The sequence below is a fragment of the Megalobrama amblycephala genome, linkage group LG5, assembly GCF_018812025.1.
Source record: "Megalobrama amblycephala isolate DHTTF-2021 linkage group LG5, ASM1881202v1, whole genome shotgun sequence".
In the NCBI taxonomy this organism is placed as follows: domain Eukaryota; kingdom Metazoa; phylum Chordata; class Actinopteri; order Cypriniformes; family Xenocyprididae; genus Megalobrama; species Megalobrama amblycephala.
This window is the reverse complement of record NC_063048.1, coordinates 30776893-30791597: the sequence shown is the minus strand read 5'-3', so window position 1 is coordinate 30791597 and position 14705 is coordinate 30776893. Positions and strand designations below refer to the sequence as shown.

At 38.2% G+C, this 14705-nt stretch overlaps 1 protein-coding gene across 1 annotated transcript in view; it reads left to right on the top strand.

The window, feature by feature from the left end:
• Nucleotides 1-305: 305 nt before the first annotated feature.
• kcnk2a (potassium channel, subfamily K, member 2a) overlaps nucleotides 306-14705 on the top strand; it is a 30942-nt gene continuing 16542 nt past the window's right edge. Inside the window, exons 1-3 of the mRNA XM_048191811.1 lie at nucleotides 306-852; nucleotides 2544-2854; nucleotides 8007-8124. Coding sequence (XP_048047768.1) covers nucleotide 852; nucleotides 2544-2854; nucleotides 8007-8124 — 430 coding nt within the window. The 5' untranslated portion in view covers nucleotides 306-851. The remainder of the gene's footprint in view (nucleotides 853-2543; nucleotides 2855-8006; nucleotides 8125-14705) is intronic.

Below are 14705 nucleotides of genomic sequence, written 5' to 3'. Positions count from 1 at the left end.
AGACTCCCTTGCGCGGACAGTTAATGATATGCAAAAGCCCGCCGGCACATTGAGGTGATTGGTTACAAGGTATTTTGTGACGTCAGAAACACCAGCGATTTCAAACCGCGGGTTTGAGACTGTCTTCAGATCACTGCAGTTTTAAATTGAAAATACTCAGCAATGGTGTTGACTTATGAATTTGCAAATGGTTTGTCTTAAAGCATATTAAAAACACCAGAAAGACATAAACAACATTAAAAATTTGATTTTTTACCACAGGGGGACTTTAAATCTGGTTGTTTGTTTTATCTGCTTGGTTGTAAATATCTCATCACTTGGAAACAAGCTGCTAAAGGTTCTTTCAAAATATTCACTCCCCAAAAGTAGCTACTAAGCCAGAATCGTTCATAGAATCATTAAATTCGTTCAGAGAATCATTAAATTCCTCACGACGTGCTTCCCCTATATGCAATGTGACCTGTGGCAATTGAGTGACGCGCATGAAATCGTGAAACCTGCCCAGAGTTCGCGAACACACTTGCGAGCGTGGAGACGGACAGTGAGCGCGCTCATGATGAGAACAGCCCGTCCAATTATCCGTGTGCCCCCTTTGGACACTCCCTTCTCACTTCACTGTTTACTCAACCACGAAATCCACCGCTGGATTCCAAGATACTGCTCGCATGGAGATTTAAAACTGGACAGGGGCATGATAGTCCAGAAGAGAAAACGGAGGGATGCGAGTGCGTTTGGTGCCATGATTAACATCCAGTTTTTGCTAGCGTGCTCCTGAGAACAAGTCAAGAGGTCCAGCACTCAAGACAGCTGATGAAGAGCAGCAGGAAGAAGAAGAAGAGATCTGACAAAGTAGTAAGTGCGCGATGTCTTTTTTGCACAATTGAATTGTTTATCATCTGTTGCATAGTTAATTTGGCATGATACTTAACCCATTCAGACCCGAATTATGTTTAATGGACATCAAAATATGATTTTAAATGATAGGCTAATCTCAGTCAAAAGAATCAGTTCGTTTTAATACTTGTTTCTTCATTGCGGTTTGGATTTGGTTCTGAACACAGCCTGAATATACATACAGATTTGTTCAAGATAAAGTTAATGCAAAATAACTGTAGATTCAGTTTAAATAAATAAATAAATCTAAAACTAAATACAATTATAAATATTTATAGAGTAATAGCTGGAATTCAGCATTGCTGAAAGCAGATAAAGGTAAAATATAACATGCAAGACCACTGCAATACACTTGCTACAATGGTGACGGCTATTGGATTGCCTTCTGCAGGGTTTGAACCTGTAACCTTTCGGTGACCAGCTCAGATTATATATCACAGCGCCACACCACCTACAGTTCTGACATGTTTCCAGATTTGTAGGAGGATTATAACTGAAATCACATTTTGCAGTACAATATGCCTCTTTTGCTTACATTACAACATCAAAAAAATAATAAACTCTTTAATGTCATCTAATGACTTCTCTTACTAATATCACCTTTTGCTTCAATGTAAAGCAGGCAAAATGTTATTCATATTGGCTAGTTTTAAGTTTGGTAGTTAGAATATTTTGCAATTTGGGTGGCATCAAAATGAAAAACCATTTAAAAACACCAAAGAAAAGTGATTTGACTGGATCTGCATGGGTTAAGGTTTCTAATGAAAAAGTGGACACGTGTTGCTGGAACCCTCTGGGGCTATCAGATCATTAATAAGGGTTGAGGTCTGAATTATGCACAGAGGGAAAATCTGCAGCTCTAAATTAGTGCTGAAACTTGTGTCGCCTTGCATAACGTAGTTCCACACGCTGCATACTGGATACTAGTGAGGAGAACATAACGTTCACTATCACTGGTTTGCTAGAGACGGTTTTCACACTTGGCTGGAACACTGCAGAAGTCAGCTGAGAAAGAACCAATTTAATATTCTCACAGATGATGGGCCAGTTTCTACATTGATTTTCGATTAGTGAAGTATGTTTTACTGGCAAATACTGTTTTTAGACTTTCTACGTTTAATTTAGTGTGTCACTTCTTTGTAATTTACTGTGAAATTGACTAAGAATTTCTGTGTGAAAATTGTTTCTACATATTTTTTCCCATTTTTACGACAGTGTTCTTTTATTAAAATCCTCTCAAATAGCCTAAAAGTAATGCTTGCATTAAGAAATAATCAGTCAAATGATTTATCCATGTTTATGATTCAGAATAATAACAAGACATATTCTGAACCATAAAATCTATGTCCATAATCTAAATCGAATTCATCGCTGTTTTAAAACCCTGCAGGTGTCTGTGCCTTTCATAGCTGCTATTATTTATTAATGGCTCCATGTAAAAAAAAAGTGTTTTCGTTCGTGTACAAAGACACATGGAAAATAAATATAGATATCTACAGTATACATAAAGCTGGATTACAAAATTATCAGCAGTTATTTCTTTCAAATTACTGCTGCCTTTTATAACCCATCTCTCTCTCTCTTTCTCTCTCTCTCTCTCTCTTCTCATTTGCTCTCTCTTACCTTCTCTCTCCCTTTGTTCCCTCCAGTGGCTGCACCTGATCTTTTAGATCCCAAATCAGCCACACACAACACCAAACCACGGCTGTCGTTCTCCTCAAAGCCTATTGTGTATAACTCGGGTGATGATTGTGATACCATAACCACCGTAATGAAGTGGAAAACAGTATTGGCGATCTTCCTGCTGGTGGTTCTGTACCTGATCATCGGAGCCACGGTGTTCAAAGCTCTGGAACAGCCCCAGGAGAGCTCGCAGAAGTACCTCATCGTGCAGGAGAAAATTAACTTTCTCTCTAGTCATACCTGTGTCAACACCTCTGAGCTGGAGGACTTGGTCAAGGTACAGAATCATTTACCTGTGTGCTTGATTTATTTGTATGGTTAAAAATAGCCTTTTTGATATTGATTCAAAGTATATAGTGGTTTTGTCTGCGGGACATTGGGTGAATAGACTAATCTTTGCCAAAATCAATAGAGACAGCTCTGAAGTTGGCAGAAACAGTCTGCAGTCTGATTAATTGGAGACAGAAAACACTGATAAGCCAAAGACATGTTGGTTTGTTTCTGAAGTATGATGCAAGCTTGTTTCTTAGGAATAAGAGGGATGGAAAAGATTGTTTGGCTGAGATTCCTCTGCAATTCCTATGGTTAATAACTATATCTGCTCTCCTAAAAGTGGGGTTGCTGCCAGTAATTTCTTTGTAATCGGTTTTAGTGAGTTCAGTTAACATTAGTTCACCTGTGGGAAAATCTCCTCTTGACATTACATCACTGATAATTAGCTGTGCCGTCTGAGGTGTTTACCTTTGTGCAAAATGTAGATTGAATAGAAAGTGACATTTTGTAAGTGCAAAGATTAGTGTTCGCTGGAAAATTTACTAAATGATTATAGCAGCAATTTAAAGGTCGTGGTTGCTTGTGTGTGTGTGTGTGTGAGTCACTAGCTGGGTTTTCATCCACATATTTTTATGTAAATCTTGGGATATTGCATTAAAAATGCTGGACAAAACAGCAAAAAGTAAATTAAACTTATTACTGTAAATGTGCATAAATTTGTGAACACATGGGATGGGAGTTCTGCTTTGTTCACAATATGTTTTTGCAATATTTAAATAACCATTTTAATCATTTGAGGAATAGTTCTTTATTTGATTTGCGTACTTGGTAACACTTTACAATAAGGTTCATTAGTTAACATTAGTTAACATGAGTTAAGAATAAACTGCACAACATTTATTAATCTTTGTTAATGCCCAAAAAACCAAAATAACGACTTTATTCAACAATATCTAGTGATGCGCGATTTCAAAACACTGCTTCATGAAGCTTCGAAGCTTTACGAATCTTTTGTTTCGAATCAGTGGTTCGGAGCGTGTATCAAACTGCCAAAGTCATGTGATTTTAGTAAACAAGGCTTCATTACATCATAAGTGTTTCAAAATTTCAATGGTTCATGTGACTTTGACCTACTGACCTAATGCATTATGGGAAGCACACTTGCCAGATGGTATCGGTTAAAATATTAAATGACTAAAGACCCAAGTTTGGTTTGAAGATGAAAAATGTACCAATCACAATGTTCTCTCACCATTCCTGATTTCTAACACACACTCAGAATTCTTGTGGCTATCAGAGCAGAAACGACAGCTGCTGCTCTCCGTATGTTTTTCCGTCATCTCCAGTCATGTTCATTTGTATATCGCATGAGCTTATTTTGTCCATTAGATCAAAAGATCTGAAAAACCCATACACCCATAGACCCTTCCCTTGAAGAAATCAGGACAGAAGTGGTTGAAAGTGGACAAAAGAGATTGATTAAAACACCAAGTGTAAACAGGAATGTGTCTCCCTCATCTACTTGTGATCCGATTGACCAAAATGCATTTTAATACCAGGTGGAAACAAGTCCTTAGTGTGGTTAGGTTGTTGTGCATTGTGATGCATTTAAGTAACTTCCTATTTATAAATATTCCTGTAGTTCTCTGACAGCCTATAAATGTTCATTTTCGAACCCCAGGAGACAACTCATGCCCCTTCCCCTTACACGTTACGATAAATTACATTCCATCACACTGCATTCACCTACTTCCACCATCTCTTTGGTGTTCCGACACTCATACATACACACACCTCTGAACAAATGTTTATTCCTGCCAAGTTGTTTTGCTGCCAACAGCACAAACCCAGTAGTGATTGTAGCGGCACTTGGAAGGTGTTCACAAACAGGAAAACGTCCCAATGGAAAGAATGGCCTCTCTTTGCCTCTCACTTTTGGCTGAGCTCTCCTGCAGCCAGCTGGGAGGAGGAGGAGGAGGCATTGACAAGCAGCTGGGATACGCTGAGGGCTTGTCCTGCAATATTTAGGCCAGGAGAACCTGCACAATGTGCAGATGTTTTGACAGTTATTACATTGCTCACTCATTGCTTAGACAAAGCGTGCCCAATTTTTTTGCTTCAGTTCTCTGGACTTTGAGAAGAAGCTCAAATATGGCTGGAATATGGACGAGGCCAATACCTGATACAAGCCACTGCCGAATTAAAATAGAGATAAATACTTAAAGTGCTTGAATGTTTTGCTGTGACTATTGGCCCGATGTGCCATAAATGAAGAAATGAGATTTTTTCACTGCTCGGGGCGGTTCAAATATAACACGTTTTTGCTGTTAAAAACACGAGACGCAGGTCAGTGGATTGAAGAAAGCACAAGGTCTAGAGACACTTTTTTTTTTAAAGTTTAAATTATTTTAATTTGACTGATGCATTTTTAGAACGCCGTGGAGATGCAAACACAATGGTTAAAGATGTCAGTGGTTAAAGGGATAGTTCACCTAAAAATTAAAATGATCCCATGATTTACTCACCCTCAAGCCATTCTAGGTGTATATGACTTTCTTCTTTCAGACGAACACAATCAGAGATATATTTAAATATCCTGAGTCCTCCAAGGTTTATAATGGTTGTGAATGGGCATTTTGAAGCCAAAAATAATGCATAATGAAAAATTAATCCATATGACTCCAGTGGGTTAATAAAGGCCTTCTGAAGTGAAGCAATTGCAAATGCGCAAGTCGATTTGCGGCGGAAGAGTATCCTTTGACCTGACGCACAACGTAATGATGAACATGGAAGCGCAGAGGATAGAGCAAAACAAATCACCAGTCATGGTTAAGTCGATAATCACCAGTCATGGTTAAGTCAATAATTTTTAAAGAGAAATGTTGGAGGATTTCGATATAAGAGCAGAGGAGCTTGAGTTTGTTGCACAGCTCTATTTGTTTGAACCGCGAGAGGCGTCTAAGCTTACGATACTCCTACATCCTGCGTCATACATCGCCTCAGGGGTTACTCATTTGGCGCATGTCGACTTGCGCATTCAGTCGTCCGCCGGAAGTTAATTATTTGAATTTTTAAATATGGATATTTTTCTTACAAAAACGCATTGCTTTGCTTCAGAAGGCCTTTATTAACCCCCTGGAGTCGTATGGATTACTTTTTTTATGGATAGATGCATTATTTTTGGCTTCAAAACACTGCCCCCATTCACAACCATTATAAACCTTGGAGGACTAAGGATATTTTTAAATATATCTCCGATTGTGTTCGTCTGAAAGAAGATAGTCATATACACCTAGGATGGCTTGAGGTTGAGTAAATCATGGAATAATTTTCATTTTTGGATGAACTGTCCCTTTAAAGATGTCAGCATATGTTTACATATGAAAAACAATGGAACAGCAGAACAGTGGGAAAACATGTTCTGTGTGAACAGCCCCTTATTTATACACTTTATTGCAACTTTGTTGTTGTATATTAATGGTACATTGATAGCATCTTCCAACTGCAACTTTCTTTATAAGTTTTGCAATGCAATTTTTTGTAATTTGGATAGTACTATCTTGTAATTGCAACTCAAATTTAAATTTTTGAAATGCAATTTTTTATTTAAACATTAATTGCAACTCTATCATTTAATTTTTTTTCTAATCCATTTTTTTTTGTTATTTTGACATGATTTGCAACTTAATTTCTAATTCCTACAATGCATTTTTTTTTTTGACATTACATTGCATAATTGCAACTTTAGTTTTCATCTTTGCAATGCAGTTTTCCATTATTTGGAAATTACATCTCATAACTGCCACTTTATTTTAAATTGTTACAAATACAATTGTAACATTTCATAATTGCAACTTTTTATTTTTTATTTTTGCAAATGCAGTTTTCTATTTTTTGAACATTAAGAAGATTTGAACATCTTGTAATCTCATCTTTTTTAAAATACAAAATTTGCAATGCAATTGGACATTACATCTTGCAATTGCAACTTTTTTTCAGTTTTTCAGTGCCATTTTCTGTTTTTCTGACGTTATACATTGTATCTCGCAATTGTGAAAACGGATGGCCATAATACGTTCTTGCCTTATGTACATGTAGTGTACAACCCAATCTTATGTGTTATAGTTGACAGAGAAACACTGAGTGAGCTATGAGTTAAGGACCACAGACAGCTCCACCTTTTGCCCTCCACTTACTTTAGTTTCTGAAGTATGCATACTTATGAAATGAGAACAGAACATCTTCTGCAAAGCTTTGACATTTAATTCACTCTTTGAGTAATTTGCCCTTTTAAAGTGTATTTTAACTTACCTAGTGTAAAAAGGATAAGAAAATCTCTTTAAAGAGCTACACATTCCCTAAGTTTGAAATCAATCCAAGCTAGTAGTAAGTGACGTTAGGTCTACAAGGAATACACTGATCAGAGAAGCAGGAATATTAATCTCAATTATGCCAAGATCCCTTCTTTAGAAGCAAGAGGCACAGTCTGAAACAGTACAAGAAGTAAATCATCCCTGCTGCACAAACACAGGGCCACACATTTGATAAGGCAGCCATACTATAACGGATGTGAGAGTGAATGCAATTACAGGTCAAATTCTGTCTTAACTCCCAGCTGACACAGTAATGTGTGACGTAAAATCCAGAGATGCTGTGGAACACTGATAAAGAACAGATCCGTGTCTTTGTTTGAGGCACTGAATGTAGGCAGCTGGAGCCAGCCAGCCATCCTGCTCATTCAGAGACAGTCTGGTTCTGATTTAAACGTGTTATATCTCTCCGCACAATAGGAGATGGGGTTATACTGGAAATAGCATTGGTTGAATATGATTCAGCCTGCGTAAATTGGAAATATATCTGTCAGTTTCTAAATAAACATGTATTCAGGTAATACTTTTCCTACTGTCATCATTTTTCACCTTCATGTCATTCTGACCCTTTAATATTTACTTTCTTTTGTGGAAGGTGTTTCAGAAAGAAAGACATGAGAGTCAGTATGACATGAGAAGGGAGTAAATGATGACTTTTCATTTTTGGGTAAAGTTTTCTTTATCAAGTGTTTGCTCTGTGCTCATTGCTCTCATTTTTGGTTTGCGCTTGAAGTGATTCATTGCATTTTTGGAGATTATTCCTGAGACCTGTTCTCTCATTTGCAGCAAGTGGTGTCTGCTATCCGGGCCGGGGTCAATCCCTCGGGTCACCCCTCCAATGACAGCAGCATGTGGGACCTCAGCAGCTCCTTCTTCTTTGCAGGGACTGTCATCACCACTATAGGTAACAGCTGTACTCAGTATGAATCCTCTAATTGATTCTTTAATTTGTTAGTGACTTTTTGAACTTCATTATCACTTCATTTAGGTGACAAAAGCAACTTGGGTAAAGGTGCTTGGTAACCCAAGTTGGTAACACTTTACTTGAAGGGGTGTGCATAAGACTGACATGACACCTTCATAATCTTGACATGACACGTGTCATGAATATGAAGGAGGGTTTATGAATGTTTATGACAACTGTCATTAAGTGTCATTCGCTCAGTTATGTCATTTTTAATGCAAAGATGACATTGTTTGAGATGTCCGAGTTATGACAACTTGACATAAACCAATACATCATAACCTGTCAGTGTCTTTGTCATGACAATTTGACATTATTTAGCTTTATGGGTTAACATTACATTAAACTGTCATGTGGTTGGTTTTGACATGAGGCCATTATAATAGTGTCATGAATATGTATCTTGAGCTCAAGTACAGTGAAACAAATTGAACTTGTCATTAAAATGTCATTAAGTGACAATACTCTGACAAATAATTTTATAACAGCGTCATGACTATTTTTCATTTCATGTTTTTTTTGTTTTTGTTTTTTGTTTTTTTAAGTTTCCACCAACAGAAGGTCAGATAATAGACAATTTCAAATTTCTTAAAAAAACACTGTAATGACACTGTTATAAAATAATGGTAACACTTTATTTTAGAGTCTTTTAACTAGTTGCTTATTACTATTAGCATTCATATGGCTAAAATATTGGCTATTTATTAGTATTTATAAAACACATATTAATGCCTTATTCTGCATGATCTTATTCTACATTCTTAATCCTACCCAATACCTAAACCTAACAATTAACTATAATAAGCAGTAAATTAAGAGTTTATTGAGGGAAAAGTCATAGTTAATCATTTATATATGTGTTCCCTATACTGAAGTGTTACCAAAATAATGTAATGTAATGTTAACCCATAAAGCTAAGTAGTTTTTTAAGTTTGATAATTAATCTTCTATGTCATGTTTATGACAGGTTATGATGTTTTGCTAATGTCAAGTTGTCATGACAAAGACACTGACAGGTTATGATGTGTTGGTTTATGTCAAGTTGTCGTAACAAAGATATCTCAAACAATGTCATCTTTGCATTAAAAATGACATAATTGAGCGAATGACATTTAATGACAGTTGTCATAAACATGCATAAAACCTTCATATTCATGACACGTGTCATGTCAAGATTATGAAGGTGTCATGTCAGTCTTATGCACACCCCTTCAAGTAAAGTGTTACCAACAAGGGTAACTCCGGTTACTTGAAAGTCAAATAAATAGACAAGTAGGGCTTCACAGTTAATGAAAACAAATCCCGATTATGGCTGCCCCAAATAATTAATCGTGAAATATGTCAATTACGACATTTCATTTAGGTACGTTCCTATGAGTCTGCCAGCTTGTTTTGAATGTGTACCTATGCTACTGTTGAAAAGTTTAAAAAAGATTAATATTGTAAAATTACAGTCTTCAGTGTCACATGATCCTTCAGAAATCATTCTAATATACTGATTTGGTGCTCAAGAAACATATTTAAACCATGCTCTCAGTAGCCATCTTTGCGAAGTATTGGCAGTTCACTTGCATACCAAGTGTTACTGTTACTACTATCTTGTCTCTTGTGCATGACCCTTTCACTGTTCTCTGGATTACTGTTTTTGGTTTGCTGCCTGTTTGGATTTCTTGATTTCTGCCTGGACATTGATTTCAAAACATGAAATTCAAACATGACATTGACATTCAAAAACTGCCCGACGGCCGACCATCGGCTTGGTGTGTTCCGGGCTTTACAAAATACTTTGCGGGACATGAATCCAGCAGGAGTTTCACAGCTACACGCAGCTTTTGTTTATCAGAGCAAGATGCTAAAGGGCTACCAGGAACATCTAATAGCACTACGGGCTACTAATGAACATCTCACTCCATATATTCATATACCGTCGACCAGAACCAAACCTGTAATGCTGGCTTTACCTGATAAGTTTGATAGGTCTGCAGATAAATGTCTGGGTTTTTTTTTCTTTTTTACGTCAGTGCTTATTTTTCACATCAACCATGTGAAGCGCTAGAGTGGGCGTCCGCTGTCTGGGACAATGATTTACAGATCCGTAGTTCATTCACATATTTCTCACAACAAATACGAGTTGTGTTTGAATATCCAGCTGGCGGGATGGATGTTTCAGTCCAATTATTACACCTACGCCACGGCAAATCCACCGCAGCTGAATACAGTGTTAAATTCTGCACATTTAGCAGCACAGAGCGGATGGAACAACGTGGCTTTAAAAACAGTTTTCCTTAAGGGATTAAATCCCATTCTACATCCGGAACAAGCATGTAAAGATGAAACCTTAAGACTTTCATGGTACAATAACCTTGCAATCAAGCTTGGCAATTTAATTAGAAACAATCCAGTTTGCTAGTGTACCACTGCACAGCACCACTGAGCTATCCAGTCATGTTTCCTATGAATCTCCCAAACTTATGTGTAACCCCTCCTGTTTGAACTGCTCACTCTAAAGCGGGACTCGAACCCTGGTCCACCGGCATGGGAGTCGGGTGCTCTAACAAGGAGGCTAAAGGCCGCAGTCTCTAGCGTCAGTCGTTAGAGCGCCTCTTGAGATCAGGGGAGTGAGGTTTACATGCACAGCTCCTACCAGCCTACGTCCGTTACACTCACCCCCCTAAACCTCACTCCCATCCGGGTCACGGCACCAATGTAACCCCTCCTGTTCGAACCGCCCGCTCTAAGTGGGACTCAAAACTGAGCCCATCCGCATGGGAGTTGGGCACTCTAACAAGGAGGCTAAAGACCACAGTCTCTAGCGTCAGTCACTAGAGGGCCTCTTGAGATCAGGGGAGTGAGGTTTACATGCACAGCTCTTACCGGCCTACGTCCGTTACACTCACCCCCCTCCCATCCAGGTCATGGCACCAATGTAACCGGTTGTACTCGACCCGCTCCAAGCGGGACGTGTACCGTGGTCTCCGGCGTGAGAGTTGCATCAACTAATACTCACTAATTCACTAGTACTCAGACATCAGCACATGTGTGTAGAGTACTTGCCAATGCTGAAGTCCTCACAAGACACACTTGTGAGCTCATTTTGCTCGTTTTGCATCAGTCTTTCAGTAAGTTGTGTTTCTTCACTAATGAGGGTGGCACGTCATTTTTTGTTCCCTGTGTCGCTAGAGCGCCTCTTGAGATCAGGGGAGTGAGGTTTACATGCACAGCTCCTACCAGCCTACGTCCGTTACACTCACCCCCCTAAACCTCACTCCCATCCGGGTCACGGCACCAATGTAACCCCTCCTGTTCGAACCGCCCGCTCTAAATGGGACTCAAAACCGAGCCCATCCGCATGGGAGTTGGGCACTCTAACAAGGAGGCTAAAGACCACAGTCTCTAGCGTCAGTCACTAGAGCGCCTCTTGAGATCAGGGGAGTGAGGTTTACATGCACAGCTCTTACCGGCCTACGTCCGTTACACTCACCCCCCTCCCATCCAGGTCATGGCACCAATGTAACCGGTTGTACTCGACCCGCTCCAAGCGGGACGTGTACCGTGGTCTCCGGCGTGAGAGTTGCATCAACTAATACTCACTAATTCACTAGTACTCAGACATCAGCACATGTGTGTAGAGTACTTGCCAATGCTGAAGTCCTCACAAGACACACTTGTGAGCTCATTTTGCTCGTTTTGCATCAGTCTTTCAGTAAGTTGTGTTTCTTCACTAATGAGGGTGGCACGTCATTTTTTGTTCCCTGTGTCGCTAGAGCGCCTCTTGAGATCAGGGGAGTGAGGTTTACATGCACAGCTCTTACCGGCCTACGTCTGTTACACTCACCCCCCTAAACCTCACTCCCATCCGGGTCACGGCACCAATATAACTGGTTCTACCCGACCTGCTCCATGCGGGACGCGAACCGTGGTGTGGAAGTTGGGCACTCTAACAAGGAGGCTAAAGACTACTGCCTCTAGCATCAGTCACTGTTCACTTCCTGTTTGTAGATATATAAACCATGCTCTCAGTAGGCATCCTTGCGAAGAATTGCCAGTTCACTTGCATTTCAAGTGTTACTTTTCCTCTCTTGTGCATGACCCTTTTACTGTTGATTGATTACGATTACCTGTTTAATGTTTGATTTGTTTGCTCTGGACTTGCTGGTTTGTCTAAAACATCTCCAGTAGTAGATCTGTTACAGATGTATTTTTTTCAGGATTTTTTTTTTTAATGATTAACAGTAAAAAAAAAAAAAAAAAAAACAGCATTTATTTGAAATGTATGTATTTTTGTATTAATGTGAAAGTCTTTACATTATTCTATAGTCTTTATCATTTATTAACAAGACAAACCAAAACAAAGATGGTAATTCAAGCATGGAAGGCAAAAATGTAACCGCTAAGCACATACGCATAAACAATACAGGACCATAAACCAAAGGAACTGAGGGCATTATATGCACACAAGATAATGAGTAACTAAAAAAAGACACAGGTGATCATAATCAGTAACCATGGAAACAAACTAGATACGAGAACAAAGAAAGCAGGAACAGGACACACTAAAAGTCCATTAAACGGAAACTAAATCTGAATGTAACATCATCAACAAAATGAAAATTTTTATGTAAATTGTATTAATTAAATAATCAATCAACTTAATCATAATTTTTTTGTCATAATAGTGTAGCCCCTAACCACAAGGTTATTTATGTATGGTCTGAACACTCAACATTTTATGGATTCATTTGTCAGCAAATAATCAGCATCTACATTTTTCATTTTAACTTCATCACTAAGGATGTGTAGGAAATTACATTAATGTTATTTAATAAGCTTGATTAATGAACCTTAACTAATCCTTTCAACAGCTTTGACCGTTCTTGAATACATGTGTCTGACACCTTTGAAACCTGCTGGAACGGGGCCAAGTAGTGGATTAAAGAGCAAGCTCCCCTTCATCAATCTCCCCAGCGTCCCTACTTAGGTTGTGAAGTATAAAGTGCAATTAATGAACCAAGCGGGTCTGATAGCATGACCTTTTATACAAAGTTGAAAGAGGCCAAGTTCTTGGGGCTGCACATCAGATCTCCATGTTTTATGTACATGTTCAAAAGTTTTGGGGCACCAAGATTTTTGTTTAATGAAATCAATGCTTTTATCCAGCAAGGATGCATTAAATTAAACAAAAGTGACACTGAACACTGGAGTAATGGCTGCTGATAATTAAGCTTTGCCATCACAGGAATAATTGATAGTCAATAAGATAATTCACAGGCTTGATTTGTTTGTCAATAGGCAACCATCTTTTTTGTCATTTGAATGAAAACCTGTCAACACTCCCTGTCCACCTCACACCGCAGTAAAGATGCACACACACACACTTTGGAGTGTCCTTATGCATCCAGCTGTTGGTGAGGGCATCGCATTCACTAGTTATCAGGCATCGGCACATGTGTGTAGAGTACTTGCCAATGCTGAAGTCCTCACAAGACACACTTGTGTGCTCATTAAGCTCGTTTTGCGTCAGTCTTCCAGTAAGTAGTGCTTCTTCGCTAATGAGGGTGGCATGACATTTTTTGTTCCCTGTGTCAAACTGACTTGTGTTGTGCTCCAAGACAGCACATGACATTCATTTCTCATCAGATTCGACTGAGACATGGCAGTTTATTGCTGAGAACAGAAATGATCCTGCTTTTTTAACACATCATTTCAGTCATTTAGGTTTTATGACTTGTGAATGTGTTCATGGTGCTTTTCAATACTGGGACTACAGCTACTTAGTTAACTTTTTGTACATTTGTGAAAAGGTTTGTACTTTTATGTATTTTTATTGTCATTGTCTCTATGATATCACTATGATATTATTCAGATAGAAACATGAGGAGGGCCATTAAATAGGGCTATTAAAATACAGATGAAAACATGAGTAGGGGCATTAAATAGGGCTATTAAAATAGGTATCCAGTTAAAAAACTGTACGGTCCATAAATCACGATCAGCGTTTTTATTTTTAAAGTTATTGTTTACAAATTAGGGAAACTGAGGAATAACTGGAGGATCTGCTAAAGTCAGTATTTTTCACAATATAAACTCTCATAGGAAAAATGACCACCTACTCTATAGCTGTCCTATTACATAAGAAATATTTTTACTGAAAAAAAGATATTTTCTTACTCTTTCTCTATAATCCTGCCATTCCTTTCAGGACTTAACAAAGATTTTTTTTATCTACTGGCTTATTCTGGCTAGTATATCAGATTTGTACTTGATCTTTCAATATTTTCACTGTTCCCACCATAAAATACATGATACATTTTATTTTTAGCAACAGAAAAAGAAAAAAAATTACATTTTGCAACACATAAAAACCTACTGTTCTAGCTAGTAGACCAAAAGACCAAAGAGAAATTGGTACTTTTATTCAGCAAGGATGCATTCAACTGAACAAAAATGACATTAAAATTACTTTACAGAGAGACGGTTCAAATGAGATGCATTAATTAAGCAAACAAAATAAGAGCATATTC